We start from the raw sequence: 24,795 nt of genomic DNA on the forward strand, positions 1-24,795 counted from the left end.
TGCTGCATTTTGTTATAAAATAGCACCCCGTATTCTATCTGGGTAATCTTCAACCTGGCACATGATCATGGAATTCTCAAACTTCCAGTAACTGCTCCCCCTCTGCTCTTTTTCCCCTTTGTGCTTTCCTTTACTCAGGCTAAAGGCAGCAACTGGTGAAACAGTTTTATACTCAGGAAGGGAAGATGGTCAGCATCATGATGGTGTAGCTGTCATTTTGAAGCAAGACATTGAGAAGTGCTTGCTGGAGTGGAAACCAATCTACAGTAGAATGATGTGAGTCAGGCTGAGAGGGTAGGTAGTGAACATGACTGTGATCCAGTGCTATGCTCAGACTAATGATAGTGGTATTGAAGAAAAGGACAGCTTCTATGAACAGCTGCAATTGGAGGTAGAGTTAACACCATGCTATGGAATAATCATCGTCATAGGAGATCTAAACACCAAAGTGGGGAATAGCTAGGGCCTGTAATGTGTTGTAGATTTCTATGTTCTATGTTCTATCAACTTGCACTTCACAAGGGTCATGGGCACCATGGATGTGAAACGATGAATAACAATGGTGAGACTGTTAAAATTCTGTGCCATGAACAATCTGGTCAAAGTAGGGACCCTCTTTCCACACCATGAAATCCATAAACTGACATGGTGCTCACCCAGCGGACGTGACAAGAACTAGATTGATCAACGGCCCACTCCAAGATGGCGCTGGTGTACATTGGCGACTCTCAGCAGGCTGCAGGAAATTGTGCTGGTTCTCCTCTTAATTATACTCCTTCTGAGCCACTTTTGCCTCATCTGCAGAATATAAATTTTCCTCTTAACAACGGACAATGAAATTTCATCAATGATCTTCAGATCACACGTTCGAAAGTTGAATACGGACCAGTTAAGCGTGGTGCCTTTAAGGGTCAACGGCATGGCTGAAAGCAAGTCAGGACAAATTGAATTCAAACCAGGCTGAAGTGCAGGGGGATGAGGCCTCCTCTCCTCACCATCTTGTTGGTGAACGTGCAGTCACTGGAAAATAAGATTGACAATCTCAGGACAAGGCTGCTGTCTCAGAGGCAGATAAGGCAGATCTCAGTTGTTGTTGCACTAAAACTTGGTTAAATGTAGACACACCTGACCCAGTGGTATGACCGGAAGGTTTTACAATTTTCAGAATAGATCAAACCTTCAACTCTGCGAAGGGAAAAAGTGGCAGCGTAAGCTTTTCAGTCAATTCTCTTAAGTAGATCGATGTTGGGGTTATTTCATAGTCATAGTCATACTTTATTGATCCCGGGGGAAATTGGATTTTCGTTACAGTTGCTCCAGAAATAATAAATAGTAACAAAACCATAAATAGTTAAATAGTAATATGTAAATTATGCGAGTAAATAAGTCCAGGACCAGCCTATTGGCTCAGGGTGTCTGATCCTCCAAGGGAGGAGTTGTAAGGTTTGATGGCCACAGGCAGGAATGACTTCCTATGACGTTCTGTGTTGATCTCGGTGGAATGAGTCTCTGGCTGAATGTACTCCTGTGCCCAACCAGTACATTATGTAGTGGATGGGAGACATTGTCCAAGATGGCATGCAACTTGGACAGCATCCTCTTTTTCAGACACCACCGTCAGAGAGTCCAGTTCCATCCCCACAACATCACTGGCCTTACAAATTTCTACTTCTTGTCCCCTGAATGAGGACAATTAATGATTAAATGTAGACCGTTCTACATGAAGATCTTCTCCGTGATCCTGACCGCAGTTTACATACCACCAGCGGCTGATTATAAGCAAACATTTGTGAAAGTGCATGAAGCTGTCTGTGAACAAGAAACGGACTATCCTGATGCATTGTAAATTATAGTCAGTGAATTTAACCAGGTCTGTTTGAAGGAAAATCTGCCCAATTATCACTAGCATGTAACCTGTTGCACCAGAGGTCCCAACGCATGAGACTACTGCCACACTGCGATGCAGAATGCCCGTTGTTTGTTCCGGAGACTACATTTTGTCAAGTCGGATCATTTGGCTGTACTTTTACTACCTGAATACAGACAGAGACTAAAGAGCAAGACGCCAGAGATCAAGACAAGTAAGAGGTGGTTTCAGGAGGCAGAGGAATGGCCACAGGATTGCCTTGAGTCAGTGGACTGGGCCGTGTTCAAGAACTCATCTGGGGTGCTGAGTGGCTACACCAGAGTCATTACAAACTTTATTAAAACAGCAATGGATGAGTGTATCCCCACAAAATCCTTCAGGGTCACCAATCAGAAGCCCTGGATGAACAATGAAATCTGGAATATTCTGAGAGCCAGATTAAAGGCATTCAAGTTTGGAGGTCAAGAATGCTACAAAAGGTGTAGGTATGATCTCTGGAAAGCTGTCTCTCAGGCGACATGGAGATTCCGGACTAGACTGGAATCAAGGAGGGATGTTCAACAGCTGTGACAGGGTTTGAATGCCATAACCTCCTACAAAGTTAAATCTTGTGACATTGGGAACAGCAGAACTTCACTTCCAGATGAGCTCAATGCTGACCTGTCATCATTTCATACAATGATCCTCCGGAAGAAACTCTGTATTTTCTGGCCAAGAGGGATCTCCAACCATGCCCTTCTCTTTCAGAGTCATCAAGAGGACTTGGCCACAATCATCATGAGGAAACATTGGAGATGGATTTGGCACATGATGATAAGAGAGGCCGACTCCATCACCAAGACAGTACTTCATTGGACCCCTGAAGGGTAGAGGAAACACAAGAGACCAAAGACAACTTGATGCCACATCACTGAGGCAGAAATGAGGACCCTGAATTACACTGGGGGCACAATAGAGAAGATGGCCAAGGACAGACAGAGATTGTGGACCATCTTTGCTGCTCTAAACACCAGCTGGGTAACAGGCAGTAACTACAAAATAAAACAAATTATACACGATCAATCTGGTCACAGTATTGGTAAATGTGGTGACTAGGCTTGTGTCAGCTGCTTCAAGAACCGAATGGTTGAAGAACAGTGGCTGTTCCGGAACCTCACTACGTACACATCACTGCACCTTCTGATTACTCTTCCAGGCAGAAGGCAGTGAGACTTCCCTTCAAACAAGTGAAGAAAGTAAGAATCCAGAGTAATAGAAGGCCATCTGGTCCATCGAACATTCTCAACTATTGAAGACCATGGCAGAAATTCTATCTCTGCACCATCTCCGTATTCCTTGATTCCCTTATAAAGGTCCACTGACTGTGGGCAATGTACTCAGAGGATGGGTATTCCATTGACAAACATGCTGGGCCACGGAATTGAATTCCAAGAGTTGCTTGACTTCATTTATCATGTTATGGTTGGTCTTGGGGTCTGCAGTCTAAAACCATAACATTGAGAAATTTTCTTCCTTTTTCAATCTTTTTATTAAGTTTCAAAATTAAACATAATAGTAATAGTAATGATACATAGAGATCAGGATTACAATAATAACAGTTAACATGAACAAGCACAGATTCCAAGTAACAAATATGGTTTAGCCTCCCAATCTCAAGTAACTAACCATGAAAAAGATATTTTATGGATGAGAAAAAAAAGAAAACCCCCTAATCTAAAGAAAAACTAAACTAAAAAAAAAGCTTGGGCTGTCATATTACATCGGTTAAAATTATTATTTGTTGTTAACTCCGCTCCTCTATGAACACAAAATTTACTACAAAGGATTCAGAAAGGGTCAACTTACATCATATGAAAATATTGAATAAATGGTCTCCAAGTTTCTTCAAATTTAACCAAAGGATCCATAGTACCACTCCTAAATTTTTCAAGTTTAGGCATGCTATAGTTTGGGAAAACCATTGAAATATAGTGGGGAGATTAGAATCTTTCCATTTAAATAAAATGGATCTTCTGGCTATTAATGTAACAGATGCAATTAGGTGACATGCTGACAAGGATAAACAAGTAGAATCTATCACTGGTAGTCCAAAAATTGCAGTGATAGGATGAGGTTGTAAATTAATACGCAGAACTACTGAAATAATAGCAAAAATATCTTTCCAATATTTTTCTAGAAGAGGACAAGACCAGAAGATATGTGTCAAGGAAGCTACCTCCGATTTACATCTATTACTAACAGGATTTATGTGGCAATAAAAACGAGCTAGCTTATCCTTGGACATATGAGCCCGGTGAACCTCCGTAAATTGTATCAAGGCGTGTCTGGCACACACTGAGGAAGCATTGACTAATTGAAGAATTTTTTTCCCATTTCTCTGTAGATAAAGATATTTGAAGTTCTCTTTCCCACTCTTGCTTAATTTTATCAGATGTACCTAGACGTATTTTCGTAATCAGATCATAAATAATTGCTATTAATCTCTTCTGATAGGAGTTTAAACCTAAAAATTTTTTCTGTAACTTCAATTTGATGCAATATCGGAAAGGTAGATAAAGTAGTGTTCAAAAAGTTTCTAATCTGTAAATATCTGAAAGAGTATGATCTAGGCAAAATATATTTATTAGACAATTGTTCAAAAGACATAAAACAATCATCCATGAATAAATCACGAAAACAAGTTATTCTCTTTGTTTTCCATAAAAGAAAAGCTTGATCAATTCTAGATGGTTGAAAGAAAAAATTAGATTTTATAGAACTTGACGGGATAAATGTGTTCAATCCAAAGAATTTACAAAATTGAAACCATATTCGTATTGTATGTTTAATTATTGGATTTATCATTTGTTTATTCAGTTTAGTAAGTGCGAAGGGAAGCGCAGCTCCTAGAATAGAAGCTAACGAAAACCCTGTACAGACTCCCGCTCGAGGTTCATGCATCATGGACATTGAGTTTCATCCAATTCTTGTGTCCAAAACATTAAATATCGAATGTTGATTGCCCAGTAGTAAAATCTAAGATTCGTCAAAGCCAAACCGCCTTCTTTTTTTGATTTCTGTAGATATTTCTTACTTAACCTGGGATTTCTATTCTGCTATATATATGAAGAAATTTTAGAATCAATAATATCAAAAAAAGATTTAGGGATAAAAATTGATACTGCCTGAAATAGATACAAAAATTTAGGTAAAATAATCATCTTAATAGTATTAATTCGACCAATCAAAGATAAGGACAAAGGGGACCATTTAGTAAACAGACGTTTAGCATGATCAATTAAGAGTAAAAAATTAACTTTAAATAGATCCTTATGCTTAGTAAATTTAACACCCAAATAAGTAAAATAATCAGTAACTAATCTAAATAGTGATTGTCCATAAATTGGAACTTGCATATTTAATGGGAAAAGCACACTCTTATTAAAATTCAATTTATAACCAGAAAAACGACTAAACTGAGCAAATAGTGTTATTACTGCAGGGATGGATTTCTCTGGGTTAGAGATATATAGTAACAGGTCATCTGCATATAATGATACTTTATGCGTCCCATTCCAAAGAATAATGCCAAATATATTAGGTGAGTCACGAATAACAATTGCCAAGGGCTCCAGGGCAATATTAAAAAGTAAGGGGCTTAAAGGACAGCCCCGTCTAGTACCTCGAGAAGCCTAAAAATCAGGGATCTCTGATTATTGGTAAATACAGCAGCCTGATGTATACCATACAGGTTTCCCCCGCCATCCAAAGGTAGAGTGTTCCTATGAAACGGTTCGTAAGCTGAAATGTCGTAAAGCGAAGAAGCAATTGCCATTTATTTATATGGGAAAATTTTGTGAGCGTTCGCAGACCCAAAAATAACCTACCAAATCATGCCAAATAACACATAAAACTTAAAATAACAGTAACATATAGTAAAAGCAGGAATGATATGATAAATACACAGCCTATATGAAGTAGAAATACTTTTCCACAATCATTACTGAACTGTTCTCCGGAGCGAAAATCTCACGCAAGCGCTGTTGGCAAAGACACGCGCAAGCGCTCTCCAGTAACCTTTAAGCTATGAAGCTGCCAAATCATATCAAATAACACGTAAAAATACACAGCAGATATAAAGTAGAAATAATGTATGTACAGTGTAGTATCACTTACCAGAATTGGTTCAGCGCCGAGCACACTGATGATGGTGTGTTAGACTGAGTCGTCGGAGTTTTGGTGGTGCAGTGGCCCCCCACCCTCCAGGCCGCCAAGCGATACATTGCCGCGAAGAACGCAGGGGTCCAGCGGTAGCCGGGAGGTACACAGCACATCTTTAAGAAAAAAGCCAAAACAAACATACTAATTAATTAGGTGCCACCCGTAACTGTCGGCCCAGATCAGTGCCGATTTCCGATTGCGTCGTCTCTGATCTGGGCCGACAATTACGTGTCGGCGGCACCTAATTAATTAGCATGTTTATTTCAGCTTTTTTCTTAAAGATGTGCTGTGTGCCTCCCGGCTACCTTTGCATTCTCTGCGAATCGGTATCTGTCCGTGGCCTGGGGGTTGGGGTGGTAGGACACTGGGGTGTCATCTCGTCGCCAGTTTCCATTAGAGCCTCGCGTATTTTTCTATCACACAGTTCTTTAATAAGGACTCAAACCATCCTGCAAATATCCCCTAAACCGATGTACCCTTTCAAAATTTTGAACCTTTTCAAAATTAAAGTCGTACTTTATCATTACTCATTCGGTTTCGATTGTTATCCTTTTTTCTTCCAATTGCATCAGCTCTTCATCTGTCAGTTCTTGGTGATGGGATGCCAAAACCTCTTCTACATCATCTTCGTCAGCTTCCACAAGCCAAACTCACGTTGTCCTTACTTCGTTCACCACGATCAAAACACTTAATTATGTCTAGTTTTACTGTAAGTGCAACACCCTTACGAGCTCTTTCAGGCTTTTCCGATACCATACAACTCACCTTACAAACGGCTGCTCACAGGCTCGTGGTTAAGCAAAGCAGTTCCGAATCCGGGGGAGAGCGGCTGCTCAGTGCGCACTGCCTTTTATCGCGCGCTGAATTTTTTTTTCGTAACAGTGAAAACACCTTCTGAAAGTGAAAATAGGGTACTAATGTAGGTCTTTAATAACAGTGAGGTTTCATAAAGCGAATGTTCGAAAAGCGGGGGACACCTGTATATCAATTGAATCCAGGATATAAATTTCAAGCTAAAATTAAATTTCTCAAGTATAGCAAATAAATATTCCCATTCAAGTCTGTCAAATGCCTTCTGTCAAGTGAAATAACACATTCTGGAGTTTTAACAAGTAGTGTATACAATGTTCATTAACCTCCTAACATTAAAATGTGAATAACGATTTTTAGTAAATTCTGTCTGATCTTCGGAGACAATTTGTAGTTTGTACCTTCTCTATTCTAACTGCTAATATTTTAGAAAAAATTTTAGAATCCACATTCAATGAAGATATAGGTCTATATGATGCACATTCAGTGGGATCTTTATCTTTTTTAAGAATTAATGAAATAGATGCTTCATAAAAGGATTGTGGTAATTTACCCATGGATAAGGCATCTTTAAAAATTCTACATAACCAGGAAGAAAGTACATCTGAAAAAGGTTTATAAAATTCAACTGTATACCCATTCGGGCCAGGTGCTTTACCAGAATTCTTCAAAAAAATTGCTTTCCTTATTTCCTCTTCAGTAATGGGTGCATCTAATGTTAAACATTCATCGGCTGGTAATTTTGGAATATTTAGTTTCCTTAAAAATTCATGCATTATGGTAGGATCATCAGGAAATTCTGATTGATACAAATTGGTATAAAATTCTTGAAAAGATTTATTAATTTCATCATGGTCAATTGTCAATTTACCATCCCTTCTACGAACTTTATTAATCTGGCGTTTCGCCAAAGCAGCTTTCAATTCATTAGCCAGTAATTTTCCCAATTTATCACCATGTATGTAAAATTGACTCTTAGTTTTAAGTAATTGATTTCCAATCGGGGCTGTTAATAACAAACTGTGTTGCATCTGAAGTTCAACTCTCTCTTTATAAAGCTCCAAATTAGGAGCAATGGAATATTTTTTATCAATTTCTTTAATCTTATCAGCCAATGTACGTATTTCACTATTAATACATTTTTTCACTCCAGCAGAGTATGAAATAATTTGCCCGCGAATATATGCTTTAAAGGTATCCCATAATATCCCACTGGAAATTTCTTCCATTGAGTTAGATGGGGAAAAAAATGCAATCTGTTCTTTAATAAAATTATCAAAATTTAAATCTTAAAGCAAAATAGAATCGAACGACCGTCATCTAGTACTATCGAAAGACCGTCGTCTAGTACTAAAAATTGCATCCCTAAATTTAATTGATAATTTCAAAGGCGCATGGTTGGAAATGGCAATTGTATCATATTCACAGGTAGTGACAAATGAAACTAATCGAGAATCAATAAAAAAAGTAATTGATTCTGGAGTAATTATGATATACATGAGAAAAGAAAGAACTCTTTATCATTAGAATTTAAAATCTCCAAACGTCTAAAATTCCTGAGTCAACTAAAAAGGAATTAATAAAAATAACAGATTTGTTTGGAAATGCCTGATTGGGTGCAGAACTATCCATCATAGGATTCAAACAACAATTTAAATCACCTCCCATTATTAACATATATTCATTTAAATTAGGAAGAGATACAAATAAATGTATAAAAAATTCAGGATAATCAATATTTGGTGCATACATTAACCAAAACTACTTTTTGGTTATAAAGTAAACCAGTAATTAATAGAAATCTACCATATGGGTCTGAAATTATATCATAATGAACAAATGAGTTCGAAGAGTCTATAAAAATGGAAACACCTTTCACTTTGGTCGATGAGTTTGAATGAAACTGTTGTTCCTTCTAAAGCCTAAACAAAAACGCTGATTATCCTCCCTCCTCACATGAGTCTTCTGCACAAAAATAATCTGAGCATTCAATCTCTGAAAATTTTTTTAAATCTTCTTCCGTTTATTTGGATGATTCAAACCATTCATATTCCATGAAACAAAGTTAATAATATTATCCATTTTCCTTAAATAAACCATATGGTAAGTAAAGGGTTAACCAAATTGCACAGGAAACTCACAAATCAGGAAGAGGAACAAAAGTTTAAAGAGGAACCAGAAGTTACGACAATACAGACATTTTTGGAGTTTCAAGTCAGCCCAAGTGAGAAAAACTAGAGTAAAACTAATCCCCTCCCCCTCCCACAAAACCCAGAACCCTGGCCAATAGGCAGCCAGTAAACTAACTAAGAACCACCCAACCCCCATCTCTCTGACGGCAAACCTCCGATTATAAAAATAAAAACCGCCTATAGTCTAAACATTACAATTGGAATGCCAAACACAGTTAGATGAAAAAAACAATCCTTTACAGACCATTTTAAAAGACCTGATCTTAAGAAATAAAACAAAGTACAATCTTAATAATATTTCAAGAAAAATCAAATGATCACCAAGTCAAAGTCTTAACAATTTTCTAAAACGGACATTTAAAAATAAAAGAAAAATAAAATAATCGAGAAAAAGAAAAGGGATACTAACATAGAGCAGACATAAATGAAAACAAAGTACCAGAAGACTCAGCCCAAGGCCAAAGCTCTACAAATGTAAAATGTCCAAATCTATATGCTGATTATTAGCTAATAAGCCAGATGTATACAAACTCCAAAGAACGGTAAATTAATTAAACATCTGAGCTCGAGGAATGTTCTTCGAGAAATTGTGCGTCGTCCACGATTTTAAACCATTTAAACAAATTATCAGGTACAACAACTCTTAAGCGGGCAGAGTATAACAACGCCGGGCGAAAGTTCCTTTGATATAATTCCGACATCATCGATCTAAAACACAATCTTTCTTAAATTACCTCAGGGCAATAATCTTCAACCAAACAAAACTTAAGATTTTGATGAACGATAATTCCTTTCCGACGAGCAATTCAGATTAAGTGCTCCTTAGTACTCACGTAGTGAAACTGGAGAATTACAGGACGCGGATGCAATTCTTTCAAGGGTTTTTGTTTTAACGATTGATGGGCAAAATCAAGTACCGGAGGGGAAGAGAAGACCTCTGATCCAAAGCTTTCCATTAAAAATTGAGAGAAAAATTTAGTGAGGTCCCCACTCTCAACGTCTTCACCGAGTACTATTGTTCACAAATTCTGTCTGCGACTACGACTCTCCAAATCAATAATCTTGTCTTTATACTGCTCCAATGTACGAGTAGTCAAATTTAATTTCTTTCCCGAAGAGTTCATTCTGGAATCTCTCTTGTTTCCACGCTTCAGTAAGCTCTGAAATTTGCCATTGCTGTTTATCGCTCTCTTTTCCAAGTGCTATCAATTTACTTTGATTCTCCTTCAACATTGCTTCCAGTGTAGCGAATTTCTTTTCGAGTTTTTCATCCAGTAAATTCGAGATAGTTTGCAAAGTAAGTTGAGGCTGTTTAAATTGTTCGAAAGTACCTTTCTTCTTCCTGTATCCATTTTCAATTTCTTTGCCCTTGGCTAATGCCTTTCTTTGCCGAGACATTTCCGTTGATTAAAGTTCAAATTTCAAACATATAAAGGTATTAAAGACACTTCAATATATATAATAGAAGGGTGATAGAAAAATTGAAAAAACTCCAGAGCCGAGCCAAAAATGACCTACTCCATCGAGCGCCGCCAAGAGAGTCCCGAGAGATTTAAACAGAAAACTGTACATCACTAATCACTTTTCTAAATTAAAGTAATATCATCCTCTTTTTTTGGAAAAGTTCAAACTCTTTGGATGCAGAACTCGGAGGAGACTGTTAACAACAGGACGTCCGGTCTCCTGGCATTCAGGATGAGTTAGTAAATTGGATTTTACATTGGCTTCATAGGTGAACCCTGAGAGTAGTTTGTAGATGGTTGCCTTGCTAACTGGAGGCCTGTGACTAGTGTGGCGTAGGGATCGGTGCTGAGTCCATTGTTGTTTGTCATCTATACGTCAGCATTCTGCAGTTCAGCTCATTTACAGGATGATAAGTAATATTTTCATTTCTACACGCTACTCTTAGAAACATAGAAACACAGAAAACCTACAGCACAATACAGGCCCTTCGGCCCACAAAATTGTGCTGAATATGCCCCAACCTGAGAAATTACTAGGCTTACCTATAGCCCTCTAACATTCTAAGCTCCATGTACCTATTGTCACGTACCCCGTGACGGGTTAAAGAACCAGCAGAAATGGAAAGAAATGGAAAGTCCATGCATGTGATACTTGCACCATGAAATCAGCTTCCAGTGAAAGTCATGTTTTCACCATCTTCCACTGTTATGGCTGTACACGTGTACTCCCTTAACTTTCTCAAACTTTGCTGTCAACTGTGTCTCTTGTACTCTCCTAAATAATCTCACTGCAAATTAGCGCCATTTTGTCTTTCAGACTTCCATTTTATTTTAGTGTATAACAAGTAGGAATCACATTGAACTTTTTCCTTACAAGACTATGGTACAGGAACGGGCCAAAGTGACTCGACAGAATAACAGTTTGGCATGTACAGGATAGGCCTGGGTCTGTGTTGTATTGCTCTATAACTGTGATAACTCTATTGCTAATCAGTACGAATCACACATTTATCTTCCTAATTTGCTTTAAGTCAACCAGAAAACAAAAGTTCATTAAATCAGTGCAATTACATGGTGTTGTAATGTTTTTCTTTGATCTTCTATTTTGCTTTTACAGACAGTATCTTTCAACAGATTCTGAATTCCTCTGAACCTGAGCTGGAAGAGGCACGAACAATCCTGAACAACATCCTAAACCGCAGATTGTACAAATGTATTGGGCAGACACAGTCTAAAGCAAAGACAAAAATTAAGCAGGTAATTATTACTTTGGCTGGTAGTCTCTGCCACAGCTCTCTATATTACTCCCACAACCAGAGATCAGCGAACCTTCCCTTGAATCAAGCTGAGAATGGAAGAGTCAGGTGTAATAGTAATCCTTTTAGCCCTTTGAGGCTCTCTGCTATTCAACATTATGGCTGTTCTACCTGAGCATCATGTTCCTGCACCATTCCAACACCCTTGATTCAAGCCTGCTCTGCCATTTTGTTCTGGCTGATGGATTTCCCTCAATTTCCTGCCTTCTCCTATATCAATTCAGGCACTGACTAATCTGCCCCAAATATACCCCAATGACTTGGTGTTCACAGCCGCATGTGGCAATAAGTTCCACATATTCGCCACACTCTGGCTAAAGAAATACCTCCTTATCTCCGTTCTCAATGGACGTACCTGTACTCTGGTCTTACACTCCCACACCAGATTAAACATCCTCTCCAAACCCATTCTGTGCAGACCTTTTAACATTTGTTAGGTTTCACTGAGATGCCCTTCATTCTTCTGAATTCCGGTGATTTTTGGCCCAGAGTCATCAAACGCTCCTCATATGATAAGCCTTTCAATCTCGGAATCATTTTTGTGAACCTTCATTGAAACCTCTGCAATGACAGCACATCTTTTCCTAGGTAAGGGGCTAAAAACTGCTCACAGTACTCCAAATGAGGCCTCACCAGCACCTTATACAGCCTTAACATTACATTCTTCCTTTTATATTATAATCCTCTCCAAATGAATGCTAACATTGCATTTGCCTTCCTCACCACCAACTTAACCTGCAAATTCACCTTCAGTGAGTCCTGCACGAGGACACCCAAGTCCTTTTGCACCTCAGATTTTAGAAGTTTCTCTTCATTTTGAAAATATTCTACACTTTTATTTCTTCTACTAAAGTGCATGACCATACCCTTCCCAACACTGTATTTCATCTACCACTTTGTCCATTCTGCCATTCTGTCTAAGTCCTTCTGTAGCCTCTCTGCCTCCGCAAACTACCTGCTCCTCCACCTGTCTTCATATTGTCCACAAACCTGGCCACTGAGATATCCATTCCATCATCCAAATTAAAAAGTGCAGTCTCAACACACACCCCATGGAACACCACTTGTCACCAGCAGCAAACCAGAAAAGGCTCGATTTATTCCCACTCTTTGCCTCCTGCCAATTAACCAATGCTCTATCCATGGTAATGTATTTCCTGTAATACAACGGGCTTTTAACTTGTTAAGCAGCCTCAGTTGTCAAAACACTGTGAAAATCCTAGTAGATAACATACTTCAATTCTCATTTGTCTATCCTGCTTGTTATTTCTTCAAAGAATTCCACCAAATTTATCAGGCAAAATTTTCCCTGAAGGAAGCCATGCCTACCACACCCTATTTTTTCATTGTGCCTCCAAGTACCGGAAACCACATCCTTAACAATCAATTCCAATATTTTCCTAACCGCTGAGGTCAAACTAATTGGCCTGCAATTTTCTTCCTTCTGCCTCTTCCCCCCTCTTTAAGAGTGGAGTGACATTTGCAACTTTCCAGTCCTCTGGAACCATACCACAGTCCATCGATTCTTGAAAGATCAATACTAATGCCTCTACAATCTGTTCAGCCACCTCCATCAGAACCCTGGAGTGTACACCATCTGGTCTACATGACTTATCTACCTTCAGACCTTTCAGTTTCTCCAGCACCTTCTCTCTAGTAATGGCAACTTCACTCACTTCTGTCCCCAACACTCTCAAACTTCCAGAATACTGCTAGTGTCTTCCACAGTGAAGATTGATGCAAAATACTTATTCAGTTCATCGACCATTTTGTTGTCTCCCATTACTACCTTCCCAACATCATTTTCCAGTGGTCTAATATCTACTCTCCCCTCTCTTTTACACTTTATATATCAGAACAAACTTTTGTTGTTGTCTTTTATATTATTGGCAAGGTTAATTTCATATTCTATCTTTTCCTTCTTAATGACTTTTTTAGTTGCTTTCTGTTGGTTTATGAAAGATTCCCAATCCTCTCACTTTCCACTATTTTTGCTGTATTAGATGCTGTCTCTTTGACTTTTATGTTGGCTGGGACTTCTCTTGTAAGCCAGGGTTGCATCATCCTGCCTATTGAATACTACTTCCAGCTGAACTAAAGTCAATAACAATTGTGTCATACTCATCCAGATACAAAGATGAATCTCTGAACACAGTCCAGTCTACCAATTCAAAGCAGTCCGACAACCACTCCTGTGCTTCCCTTGTCCATACCTCCTGGGTCCTCACTACTGGTGCCGCAGTCTTCAGTCTCTGCCTATTCTCAGGGGGTAGAAGTACAGCCAGGTGATCAGACTTTCCATAGTGAGGGCACAGAAGAGCACGGAGAGCATTCTTAATGATGGTGTAACAATAGTCCAATGTGTTGTTTGCTCTGGTACTGCAAATAATTTGTTGTTAGTAATTATTTAGTGAGTTTTTCAGGCTGGCCTGGTTAAAATCCCACAAAATAATGATGAAGGCATCAATTTCTGCTGTTTTGTGCATGTTGATCCCATTGCTCAGATCATCTAAATCCTGTTTGACATTGGTTGACGTGGAAAGTACACTGGTTCCAAGATGATCACAGAAATCTCCTGCCGCAAGTAAAATGGATGGCAATTGATTGCAAGACATTCCAGGTCTGGTGAGCAAAATTGGGTCAGCACTGTATGTTTGTGTACCAAGAGGAGCTGATCATGAGGCACACACCTCCACCCCTGCTTTTGAGACATCAATAGTCCCATCCTGACAGTGTATAGTAAACCTGACAATCTGAATCACTGCATCCAGTATGGAAGGGCTCTTGGAAGCAAAGGATGCATGAGATCCTAATGTCCCTCTGATACAGCACCCTAGCACTGACATCTTCGATTTTATTTGCTGTAGACTGTATGTTTGCCAGCAAAATAGTTGATATTATGAGTCTAAAGCGTCATTTTTTTAAACGCACTTGTATTCCTGACCTGCAGCCACGTTTCCAACACGGAATCCAGTGAGAAATACGGCTACAATCAGCTTTGTTCCCATTGGTTTTAAGCAGCGATAGTTTATTCAATTGCATTGCAACATCTTTATTGACAGTACAGACCTTGGACGTATTTGTGATTCCCATCTGTATCAGGCTGAAATGGGAGTATTTAATACCCATTGAGCTCTGGTGCTACTCGAGATCGCTGCTCAATAGGTGCCCCAGAAGTCCTCATAGACTGGTCAGTTTTCACCGGCTCCTCTCTCATAACTCCACAATTCCTTTTACTCCACTGTAATACTGATATATGTGGCATTAGCTTCTCCTTCTCAAATAGCAGGGTGAATTCTGTCATATTGTGATCACTGGCTCTTAAACGTTCCTTTACCTTAAGCTCTCTAATCAATTCCAGTTCATTGCACAACACCCAATCCAGAATAGCTGATCCCCTTGTGGGCTCGACCATGAGCTGCTCTAAAAAGACGTCTTGTAGGCATTCTACATAATCCCCTTCTTGAGATCCAGCATCAACTTGATTTTCCCAATCTACCTGCATATTGAAATCCCCCATGACTATCATAACCTTGCCCTTTTGGCATCCATTTTCTATTTCCAGTTGTAACTTGTAAGCCACATCTTTGCTACTGTTTGGGGTCTTTTTAACTTTGCAGTTTCTGAGCTCGACCCACAATGATTCCACATCTTTCGACCCTACGTCACTTCTTTCTAATGATTTGGTCGCATTTTTTCCAACAAAGCCACCCAGTCCCTCTGCCTACCTACCTGTCCTTTTGATACAATGTGTATCCATGGAAATTACACTCCCAGTAATGCCTACATCGCCCTACATGCTAATCTGTAACTGTGCTACAGGTTCATCTATCTTATTCCATATATTGTGTGCGTTCAAATATAACAACTTCAGTCTTGTACTCATCACCCTTTCCAATTTTGACCCCCTTTTACATTGTCACTCGTCCCATTGACTGCAATTTTGCCCAATCATCAGTCTGTCCATGATTGCCTCTATTTGTATACCAAATGCCCTATTCTCAGCCCTATTTCTCCAGTTCTCAACACCTTGCCAAATTAGTTTAAATTCTCCACAATAGTTCCAGCAAATCTGCCTGCAAGGATATTAGTCCTATTGGGTTCAAGTGCAATCCCATTCCTTTTGTACACATCTTTCCTGCATCTATCCTGTGAGCTCTCATTCCGTGGATTTCAATAGGACCTCTTGTTTCTCAAAACTCAAATCCAAGTTTAGTCTGCTCAATTTCTCTCCCAACTCTGAAAGCATTCTTCTGCAGCTCTTCGACAATGTCATGCATGTCCTGTCGGCAATTCAGGAGACCAAAGTTGGATCAGACTCCATGTGGGATTTCATTTGGGCCAAAGACAAATGCAACAACATGTGTCCACTGTCACTTACCCAGTACTCACTATGATCTGAGAGAAAAGGTCAAATTTCCTTTTGCCTTTCCTAATTTCTTGCTCCACTTACACATTGGTCTTTACTGGCTTGTTACCCAATCCGACCGTGCTTATCCCTCAATATGTGTTGCCTTGCATATAATCAGCTAAATCAGCCTCTATTCTAATGTATACTGGTGTGGTCTCAGATGCATGAGATGTTTGGCTTGTGGTTACAATACGTGCTATATGTACGTTAGACACGCTCTCCTCATTGCATACATCATCCTGTAACTCATCAGCTGTATCCCTGGTTACAGACTGTTCTTTGACTTTGTAAATATTTTCATTTTCCCCAGAGAACTGACCTTCCACATCGCATATATGTTTAATTACTCTCTGTGTTGCCTTCCAGGTTACTGCTTTCAGCTGAACTCATCTTGTCCCAGACAAAACAATGGCAGTTTCAATTCCAATTTTCAACAATGGGAGCAATTCATTTCTTCAGCTTTACAACAGACTTAAGGGTCAAGCACTTCAGGAAAACACTGTAAAGCTTTTCCGTCCAACCCAGTCAGACACAGCAACACTGACCATTCAATGCTTTGTTTCAAATCCAAAATACACAACATGAATCAACAAGCTGCTCCAAGCTGTGGTGCTTTTAATTTCTCAGCATATCCAAAAGCTGATGTTCATTTAGCATATACTGAAAAATTTTGCTGACAGAAAAGTAGTGCAAAACTAATCCAAACTCTAAACAGAACATTTGCCTCTTACCTGCGACCATATGGACTATTAAACTTGGGTGACGTGCCCACAGCTCCAATGATTGCTCCAAAAGTCGAACCTTTCATTTGATCCTTTATCAGCAATTAGCAAACATGCAACTAAGCATTATTGAGTGTTATCTCAGCAGTCAGCAAACAATACAAGCTCCACCAGTCCCAAGCTATAAACTGCAATGAAATAAACAAGAATACGCAACTTACTCCCTTCGATTTGCCCCACCTCCACTCATGTAGCCAGTTACCATCATAAACATACTAAACCCCACAGCACAAAAGTACAAAGCAGACAGAGAACAGATACATTGCTCCTACAATAATTTTTGAACAGATTTTCTGAAATGCTTCATTTTTTCAATCTCTCTCTGTTATACGTTTATTAAAGTAAAACAATTGAAACCCCTTTTCTAACAGATATCATTAGCCCCTCACTGACAGCCAGTGGACTCCGCAATGAGAAAACCACCTATCTCAAACTCCATATATCTAGGGTTGGTATGACTTGAGCCCTACCAAAACTGGGAAGTTGGGATGTCTGAACCATGGAACCCCGATCTGTGTGAATACTGTGCAAATACTGCCCCCATGCAATTAGCTGTCAACAAGAAATAACAGATCATGCACTGAGTACAATTATAACAAAAGTATATTTACAAATATTAGCTTTATCAAACAGTTAGCAGGGAAAAGAAAAGAAGAAAGATAAAAAGGGCCGATTACAGTTAACCCAGTCCAAATGTGCACATCCGTTGGAGCTCATCTTGAAGTCATCTTTAACTCACGTGCTGGACCACAGTCTGCATGAAAGAACACACCATCTTCCGAATGTGGTTGGAAATCCATCTTGAACAAACAGGCTCCCCCATGGGGGTATTGGTCCTTCCTCCTGGAAGCTTTTTATCTAAACAAAGCACCTTGTGCAACAGGGATGGCATCCTCAGCCATCTTCCCTCTGTCTTCTCCCAGCTTCTGCCAAAAAGTAATTCAACCCACACCACAGTGTCCATCACAAAAACCTCTCCATGCAGTGTTCTCTAAAACCTTCTCCCAATTCCGCTATCCTGATTGGCTGACACAACATTCCTAAGTTGGATAACATAGCCTCTTATCTTTAGCTCAAGCCCAAACATGCTAAAAGCAGAACAGACTGCTCTTACAGAACTGCTGAAATGAAATACCTACAGCATCGTAAAAATCTTAACCAGGGCGTTACACAATGAATGCACATAAATAAGCAACGGGACTCATTATATTTCCTTGGGAATAAAAGTCCATAAATATTGTTACTAATTCATCAACCATTGATAATCTCTGCTCAAAATATAATATCATTTGATAGAACTTGGGCATATGCTCTCAGAAACGTTGCCCTCCGAGACGGTAATTTGTAACATTACAATCCCTGTAGGCATTGACTGTCACAGACTGCAGTCGTTGCTTTATCGTACATTGGATTTTATTTGTACATTTACAAATTTAATCAAACTCACTTGAAATGTTCTCTCTCCATCAGGAGGAGATTGATGGTCTGGAGACTGAAGTGGCTGCAGCTGTTCCCTCAGAACCTGTGGACGTTCAACTCGAGGCAGAAGATCTCATTGTAAATGTGAGTACTGGCTCGTTAATGATGGAGAGGAGAGTTCTCCATACATCTGGCAGATTGTGCCATTATGGAACTAAGCCCTTCAGCCAGTCATCAGGTACCCATTTACCTAATCCTACCCTCACCTATTTTATTTTCCACATGTTCCTATTAACTCAGTACAGATTCCAGCACTCACCTGCACACCAAGGGTACAGTTCGGTGGTCATTTAATCTACAAATGTGCACAGTTTGGGATTTGGGAGAAAATCTGAGACCCTGAGGAATTCCCCTTGGTTACAGGGAGAGCATGCAAACTCCACGCAGACAGTACCTGAGGTCAGGATTAAACCTGGGTTACTGACTCTGTAGCAATCACCAAACACCCATGCACATATCTCATTTGATTCTTCCCTTATTTCCATCAAATCCTCCCAGATCCTATCACCTACCCACGCCATAGGTGTAATTTACCACAGACATTTAACCCATATGTCATTGGGACGTGGGGGGAACTGGTGCACCTCAGGGAAATTTGTGTCTTCACAGGGAAATTGTGTAATCTCTGTACAGGAGTTCGGGATTGAGCCTGCGCTGTGGAACTAAGAGACTGCACTTCTATTAACAGAGTAACTTTCATAATCGATGGGCTTGCGACCAGTGCGATAAAAAATACAGTTTGTTTTATTTTGTGGCTGTTTACGAGAGAGTAATTTGTTTTTTACTGTGAATAAATATAACTAAAATTTCTCACACTAGGTTATTCCAATGAACTACGGGATGAAAGAGAAAAACCCCATTAATAAGGTTCGATTCTACTGCAAGAATAACCCTGAATATGCCTTCCGAATCAGAAGAGTGCAGGTAACCTCCCGAGCATCAGAGGTATAAACACATCTGGCTGCTGAAGCAGTGTGTGAACTTGTTTCCTTCCAGCCTTGCACCGGCCACTGTAGGGGTGTGACTGGGGCTCTCATTGTGGGCTTTCCAGTCTTTTCAGTTTGCTTCCCAGCCATCATAGTCTCTGGAGATCTTGGCCGTCTCACTGGGATCCAGCTCTGAACTTGGTGTGTCTGCGATCTGAACCTTGCTCCATTGCTCTAAGAAGCTCATGGTGGTCAGTTGTCATAACAGGATAGTTTGGACAGGCTTAACGTGCATTTCCTGGACTTAATAAATGTGGGAGGAGAATCATTTGAAACATAGTCTAACGGGGCTTGCCAGGATTGAAGTGGAAAGGGTGTTTTCTTTTTGAAACTGTAGAATTAGGCGTTCAGTTTTAAAAATAGATGGTTGCTCATTTAAGAGGTGGGGCAAAGCCTTTTCTCTCAGTGACCATGCATCCTTGGAACATTTTTCTTTGAAGCAGAGAACTTGTGTATTTTTAAGACAAAGGCATGATAAACAAGTGGGTGGTCACTGTGGGTAGTCAAGATTGACGATTGGAAGTTGCAACAGATTAGTCATGATCATACTGGAAGGTGCAATAGGCTCGAGGGGCTGTGTGGCAAACTACCTCCTCGTGGTTGTGGGTATTAATCTCTCTTTCTCTCTCTCTCTCTCTCTGGTGCCCACCCAGGTATCTCAGATACTACCACAGACGTTTTCAGAGCATCTGATCCAAGCGTACTGCAAGAAGACCGACGAGAAGTCTGTGCGAGCTGCACGGAATCACTTTGTCCAATGGTGTAAGAACAGGAAGTTACCCATGCCATGAGTAAGAAGAGAGAGTTGTCTTAGTATTACTGTAATGCTTTCTGTAAAGTCGTTCGATAAAATTATGATGCGTATCGATATGGGAAATGCAAGCAGGCTTTCTAGATTGTGTGAGATTAGAAAAAGAGGCCATGGGTTAAGGCAAAATGTTTCAGGAGCTCATGATGGGGAGCTTCTTCACACAGAGGGAGATGAGCGTGTGGAATGAGTAGCCAGCAGAAGTGATTCAGGTTTAGTTTAGAATAGATTATTGGATTATGAGGACACTCAGTCCTCGTTTATTGTCATTTAGAAATGCATGCATTAAGAAATTATACAATGTTCCTCCAGAATGATACCACAGAAACACAGGACAGACCAAGACTAAAATTGACAAAAGCCACATAATTATAACATATAGTTACAACAGTGCAAAGCAATACTGTTATTTGATAAAGAGCGGACCATGGGCACGGTAAAAAAAAGTCTCAAAGTCCCGATAGCCCATCATCTCACGCAGATGGTAGAAGGGAGAAACTCTCCCTGCCATGAACCTCCAGCACCGCAAACTTGCCGATGCAGCACCCTGGAAGCACCCGACCACAGCTGACTCTGAGTCCATCCGAAAACTTCAAGCTTCCGACCAGCCCTCCAACACCGAGCACCATCTCTGCCGAGCACATGGTCATTTTGATCTATCCAGGAAAACCAACATACTCTTTACCTAAATTGATGCAATCCTTTGAATAATATGGCCAATTATCAGGATACAAGATCAACATAGATAAAACCCAACTATTTTCATATAACTGTAGCCCACCAAGAAAAATTGGAAGTAGATATCCTTCGGCATGGCAAACAGAGTCCGTCAAATACTTGGGCATCATTATGCCAAAAGATTTGCCGCCCCGGCCGCCGAGCAACAAGCAAAGCTGAGGACTCAGGGCCTTCCCCTCCGGAGATTCTGGATCACACAGTAGCAGTGGCAGCGAAACAGGCATTCCAGAAATTTCACCAGATGTTCCTCTGTGCTCTCATGTCTGCCTCCATTAAATCAGGATTGTGCACGGCACCCTACTTGACAGATAACAGATATTCATCACCGGAGTGGCTGCTGCCCGCTGTGTCGCGCCGCCATCTTCTCCTCTCCTCTGCTTTTCAACATTTACAAGAAATTTGGTTAGGTATATGTATGGGAGGGGTGTATAGGGTGATAGTCTGGGCGCAGCTCAGTGAGACTAGACAGATCAATAGTTTGGCATGGACTGGATGGGCCAAAGGGCCTGTTTCTGTGCTGTAATGTCATGTGACTATCATGGGCATACATACACTGCATACAGATGCCACAAAATTAGCTTTTTGCTGCTCTCTGCCTCCTGCCCAATGGCAACAATAGGAAGAGGGATAAGGTGCTGAATGATCTCACTGACCTGAGACATTGCCTCTTGCCGATGCTCTCAATCCTTTCTCTGTTTGGCTGTTATACTCTGGAAATACTAGTATTGGTTTTCGCCTGCGGTAGGTGTGTGAGCTTCTCCAGTCACAGTTTGACGTTTGTCATGCAAGGAGACTGTGGAAATGTCCCCTTCCTTCCTCAGAAATAATGGCAAGGAGAAGATGGGTGGGAGGGGTTTGCAACCTGAGGGGGTGGAAGGGGCTTTCGTTGAAAGGTGAGATAGAAACATAGAAACATAGAAAATAGGTGCAGGAGTAGGCCATTCGGCCCTTCGAGCCTGCACCGCCATTTATTATGATCATGGCTGATCATCCAACTCAGAACCCAGCCTTCCCTCCATACCCCCTGACCCCTGTAGCCACAAGGGCCATATCTAACTTCCTTTTAAACATAGCTAATGAACTGGCCTCAACAGTTTGCTGTGGCAGAGAATTCCACAGATTCACCACTCTCTGTGTGAAGAAGTTTTTCCTAATCTCAGTCCTAAAAGGCTTCCCCTCTATCCTCAAACTGTGACCCCTCGTTCTGGACCTCCCCAACATCGGGAACAATCTTCCCGCATCTAGCCTGTCCAATCCCTTTAGGATCTTATACGTTTCAATCAGATCCCCCCTCAATCTTCTAAATTCCAACGAGTACAAGCCCAGTTCATCCAGTCTTTCTTCATATGAAAGACCTGCCATCCCAGGAATCAATCTGGTGAACCTTCTTTGTACTCCCTCTATGGCAAAGATGTCTTTCCTCAGATTAGGGGACCAAAACTGCACACAATACTCCAGGTGTGGTCTCACCAAGGCCTTGTACAACTGCAGTAGTACCTCCCTGCTCCTGTACTCGAATCCTCTCGCTATAAATGCCAGCATACCGTTTGCCTTTTTCACCGCCTGCTGTACCTGCATGCCCACTTTCAATGACTGGTGTATAATGACACCCAGGTCTCGTTGCACCTCCCCTTTTCCTAATCGGCCACCATTCAGATAATAATCTGTTTTCCTATTTTTGCCACCAAAGTGGATAACTTCACATTTATCCAGTGTGGATTTGGAGGATGTGTGGCAGCATGGTGTGGAAGTGCAAAGAAATTGTTTTTCTTAAGCCCTTTTCAAGTTTAAATAACGTGAAGTGATTTTCTTTTCCCTTCAGAATGGTGGTTAATCATTACATGTTTGTATCTACCTGCAAGATCATGGTGATATTAACCCTGCGCCGATGTTGGTACTAGCCCAGGAGTGACGTTCAATCACATTGTCAGGCGTGGAGTGATAAAGCTGTTTAAGTAGAAAGAGAATGTTGTAGCTCTTCAAGTAGGAAGAGTGGGGAATTTCCTGTGCATCATGTAATTGTTTTATTTCTTGTTCTTATTGGTTTAATCTCATAGTTTCCGTGGTTATTTTCTGATTCCCAGTTTACAGAGCACTTGCTTCAATGGTGGAAAGAAATGTTCGTGCAAAGGAAGTAAAATCTAAATGACTTAGGAGCAAATTAGTTGAGAAGAATTGATTTCTTTGTCAACACAATATCTTATTGATTGATTGCTCCGTTCCAGTTGGTAGCTAACCTCAGACTGTAAACCATGTAGTTTGTGTCACCATGCAGAGCATTGCAGAGTGTGAAACACAACATTCACAGTAAACATATCTTTAGTTCACACACACCCCCCCCCGCCCAGCTTTCTGCAGGGATCGCTCCCTCTGCGATTCTCTTGTCCATTCTCCCTTCCCATTAACTTCCCTCCAGGCACACAACCCTGCAAGTGACCTAAGGCTGAACCTGTCCATACACCTCCTGCTTCAATTCAGGGCCCTAAATGGTCCTTCCAGGTGAGGCAACACTTCACCTGTGAATCAGGTGGGTTGTCTATTATATACGGTGCTCCCGATGAGGCCTCCTCTACGTTGGTAAGTCCCATCATAAATTGGGGGACCGCTTCGCCAAACACCTCCGCACTGCCCACCACAAGCAGGACTTCCTGGTGGCCAAACTTCTTAACTCTGATTCCCATTCCTGTTCCAACACCTTGTCCCACTTTGTTGAGCCAAGGAGAGGCCGCCGTCAGGGTGGAGGAGCTACACCTTCCATTCCTTCTGGGAATTGAGGCAACATTTTGCTTTTGCACTTTTTAATAATGGTCAGCGGAATCACTTGCTTTTGAACATCCTTAGGATGTTTTTATCTTGTGAAAAGGCAGCTGGATTTGCACTATAGAAATCAGCGCATTAAAACAAATTTTATGCAAATTCCTTGCTCATATGTGTGGGGTTAAAAGTTATGATTTGTGGCTTTTATAAACTTTAAACCTGTTAACATTCAAGCCAAGCTTAGTTTCTCCTCCCACTTTGTTGGCTGCGTACTATTCAGTCACTGCAGGGTGAGAATGGACCAGTGTTTCCAGGTTTCATTGTAGATCAGTATAGATTTCTGACCAATAATGGAGAGATTTTATGCAATGTTTTCTATGAGGGATATAAGCATCATGATGTGATATCATTTGTAGACTCAAATAGGAACACTGTAGATGAGTATTCAGATCATCCCATGAACTACCCTTCATTGTCAAACCCCAGCCAACCTGCTTCATTCCCAGCTCTGAAATGCAAGCTCATTCGATTCTTCACTCTTCATGACATGCGGAATCTTGTTCAGATATCACAAACATCTCATCCTTGCAGAAATAGAAACTAGTCAACATTGGAAGCCAAATTCTCAAAGACTGCACAGTTATTACTCAATCTGGGTGGTTAGTGTCCAAGGGGGTAAGTGAGAAGATTCTAGGTAAGGTCAGTCCTTTGTACTGAATGGTGTTTTCATGTAGTGTAAACTGGTGCATGCAGACACTGGTTACTCATCGCAAGTAACTTTAGCCATCTGTGCCCACCGTCTTCCCACAAGCTTATTTTAGTGTAAATATAGGATTGCATGAATTTGATGATGCGAAATATATAAGTAGTACATTTGACAAAAGGATTTAGTAAATCCACAGTCAAGAGAAGAAAGACATTTTGAGCTTTTGTGTAATTCATGGAGTTGGGGAAATGGAAGGACAGGACTAATTCTGTGATTGATT

At 40.5% G+C, this 24,795-nt stretch overlaps 1 protein-coding gene across 1 annotated transcript in view; it reads left to right on the plus strand.

Annotated features, from left to right (window-relative positions):
• The window catches only part of LOC134357772 (deoxynucleoside triphosphate triphosphohydrolase SAMHD1-like), a 70,423-nt gene extending 47,171 nt beyond the window's left edge, over positions 1–23,252 (plus strand). The window contains exons 12-16 of the mRNA XM_063069404.1: positions 11,650–11,789; positions 18,512–18,604; positions 19,340–19,444; positions 20,160–20,297; positions 22,875–23,252. Coding sequence (XP_062925474.1) covers positions 11,650–11,789; positions 18,512–18,604; positions 19,340–19,444; positions 20,160–20,297 — 476 coding nt within the window. The 3' untranslated portion in view covers positions 22,875–23,252. The remainder of the gene's footprint in view (positions 1–11,649; positions 11,790–18,511; positions 18,605–19,339; positions 19,445–20,159; positions 20,298–22,874) is intronic.
• Positions 23,253–24,795: the final 1,543 nt, after the last annotated feature.

The sequence above is a fragment of the Mobula hypostoma genome, chromosome 2 (genome assembly GCF_963921235.1).
Source record: "Mobula hypostoma chromosome 2, sMobHyp1.1, whole genome shotgun sequence".
Taxonomy (NCBI): domain Eukaryota; kingdom Metazoa; phylum Chordata; class Chondrichthyes; order Myliobatiformes; family Myliobatidae; genus Mobula; species Mobula hypostoma.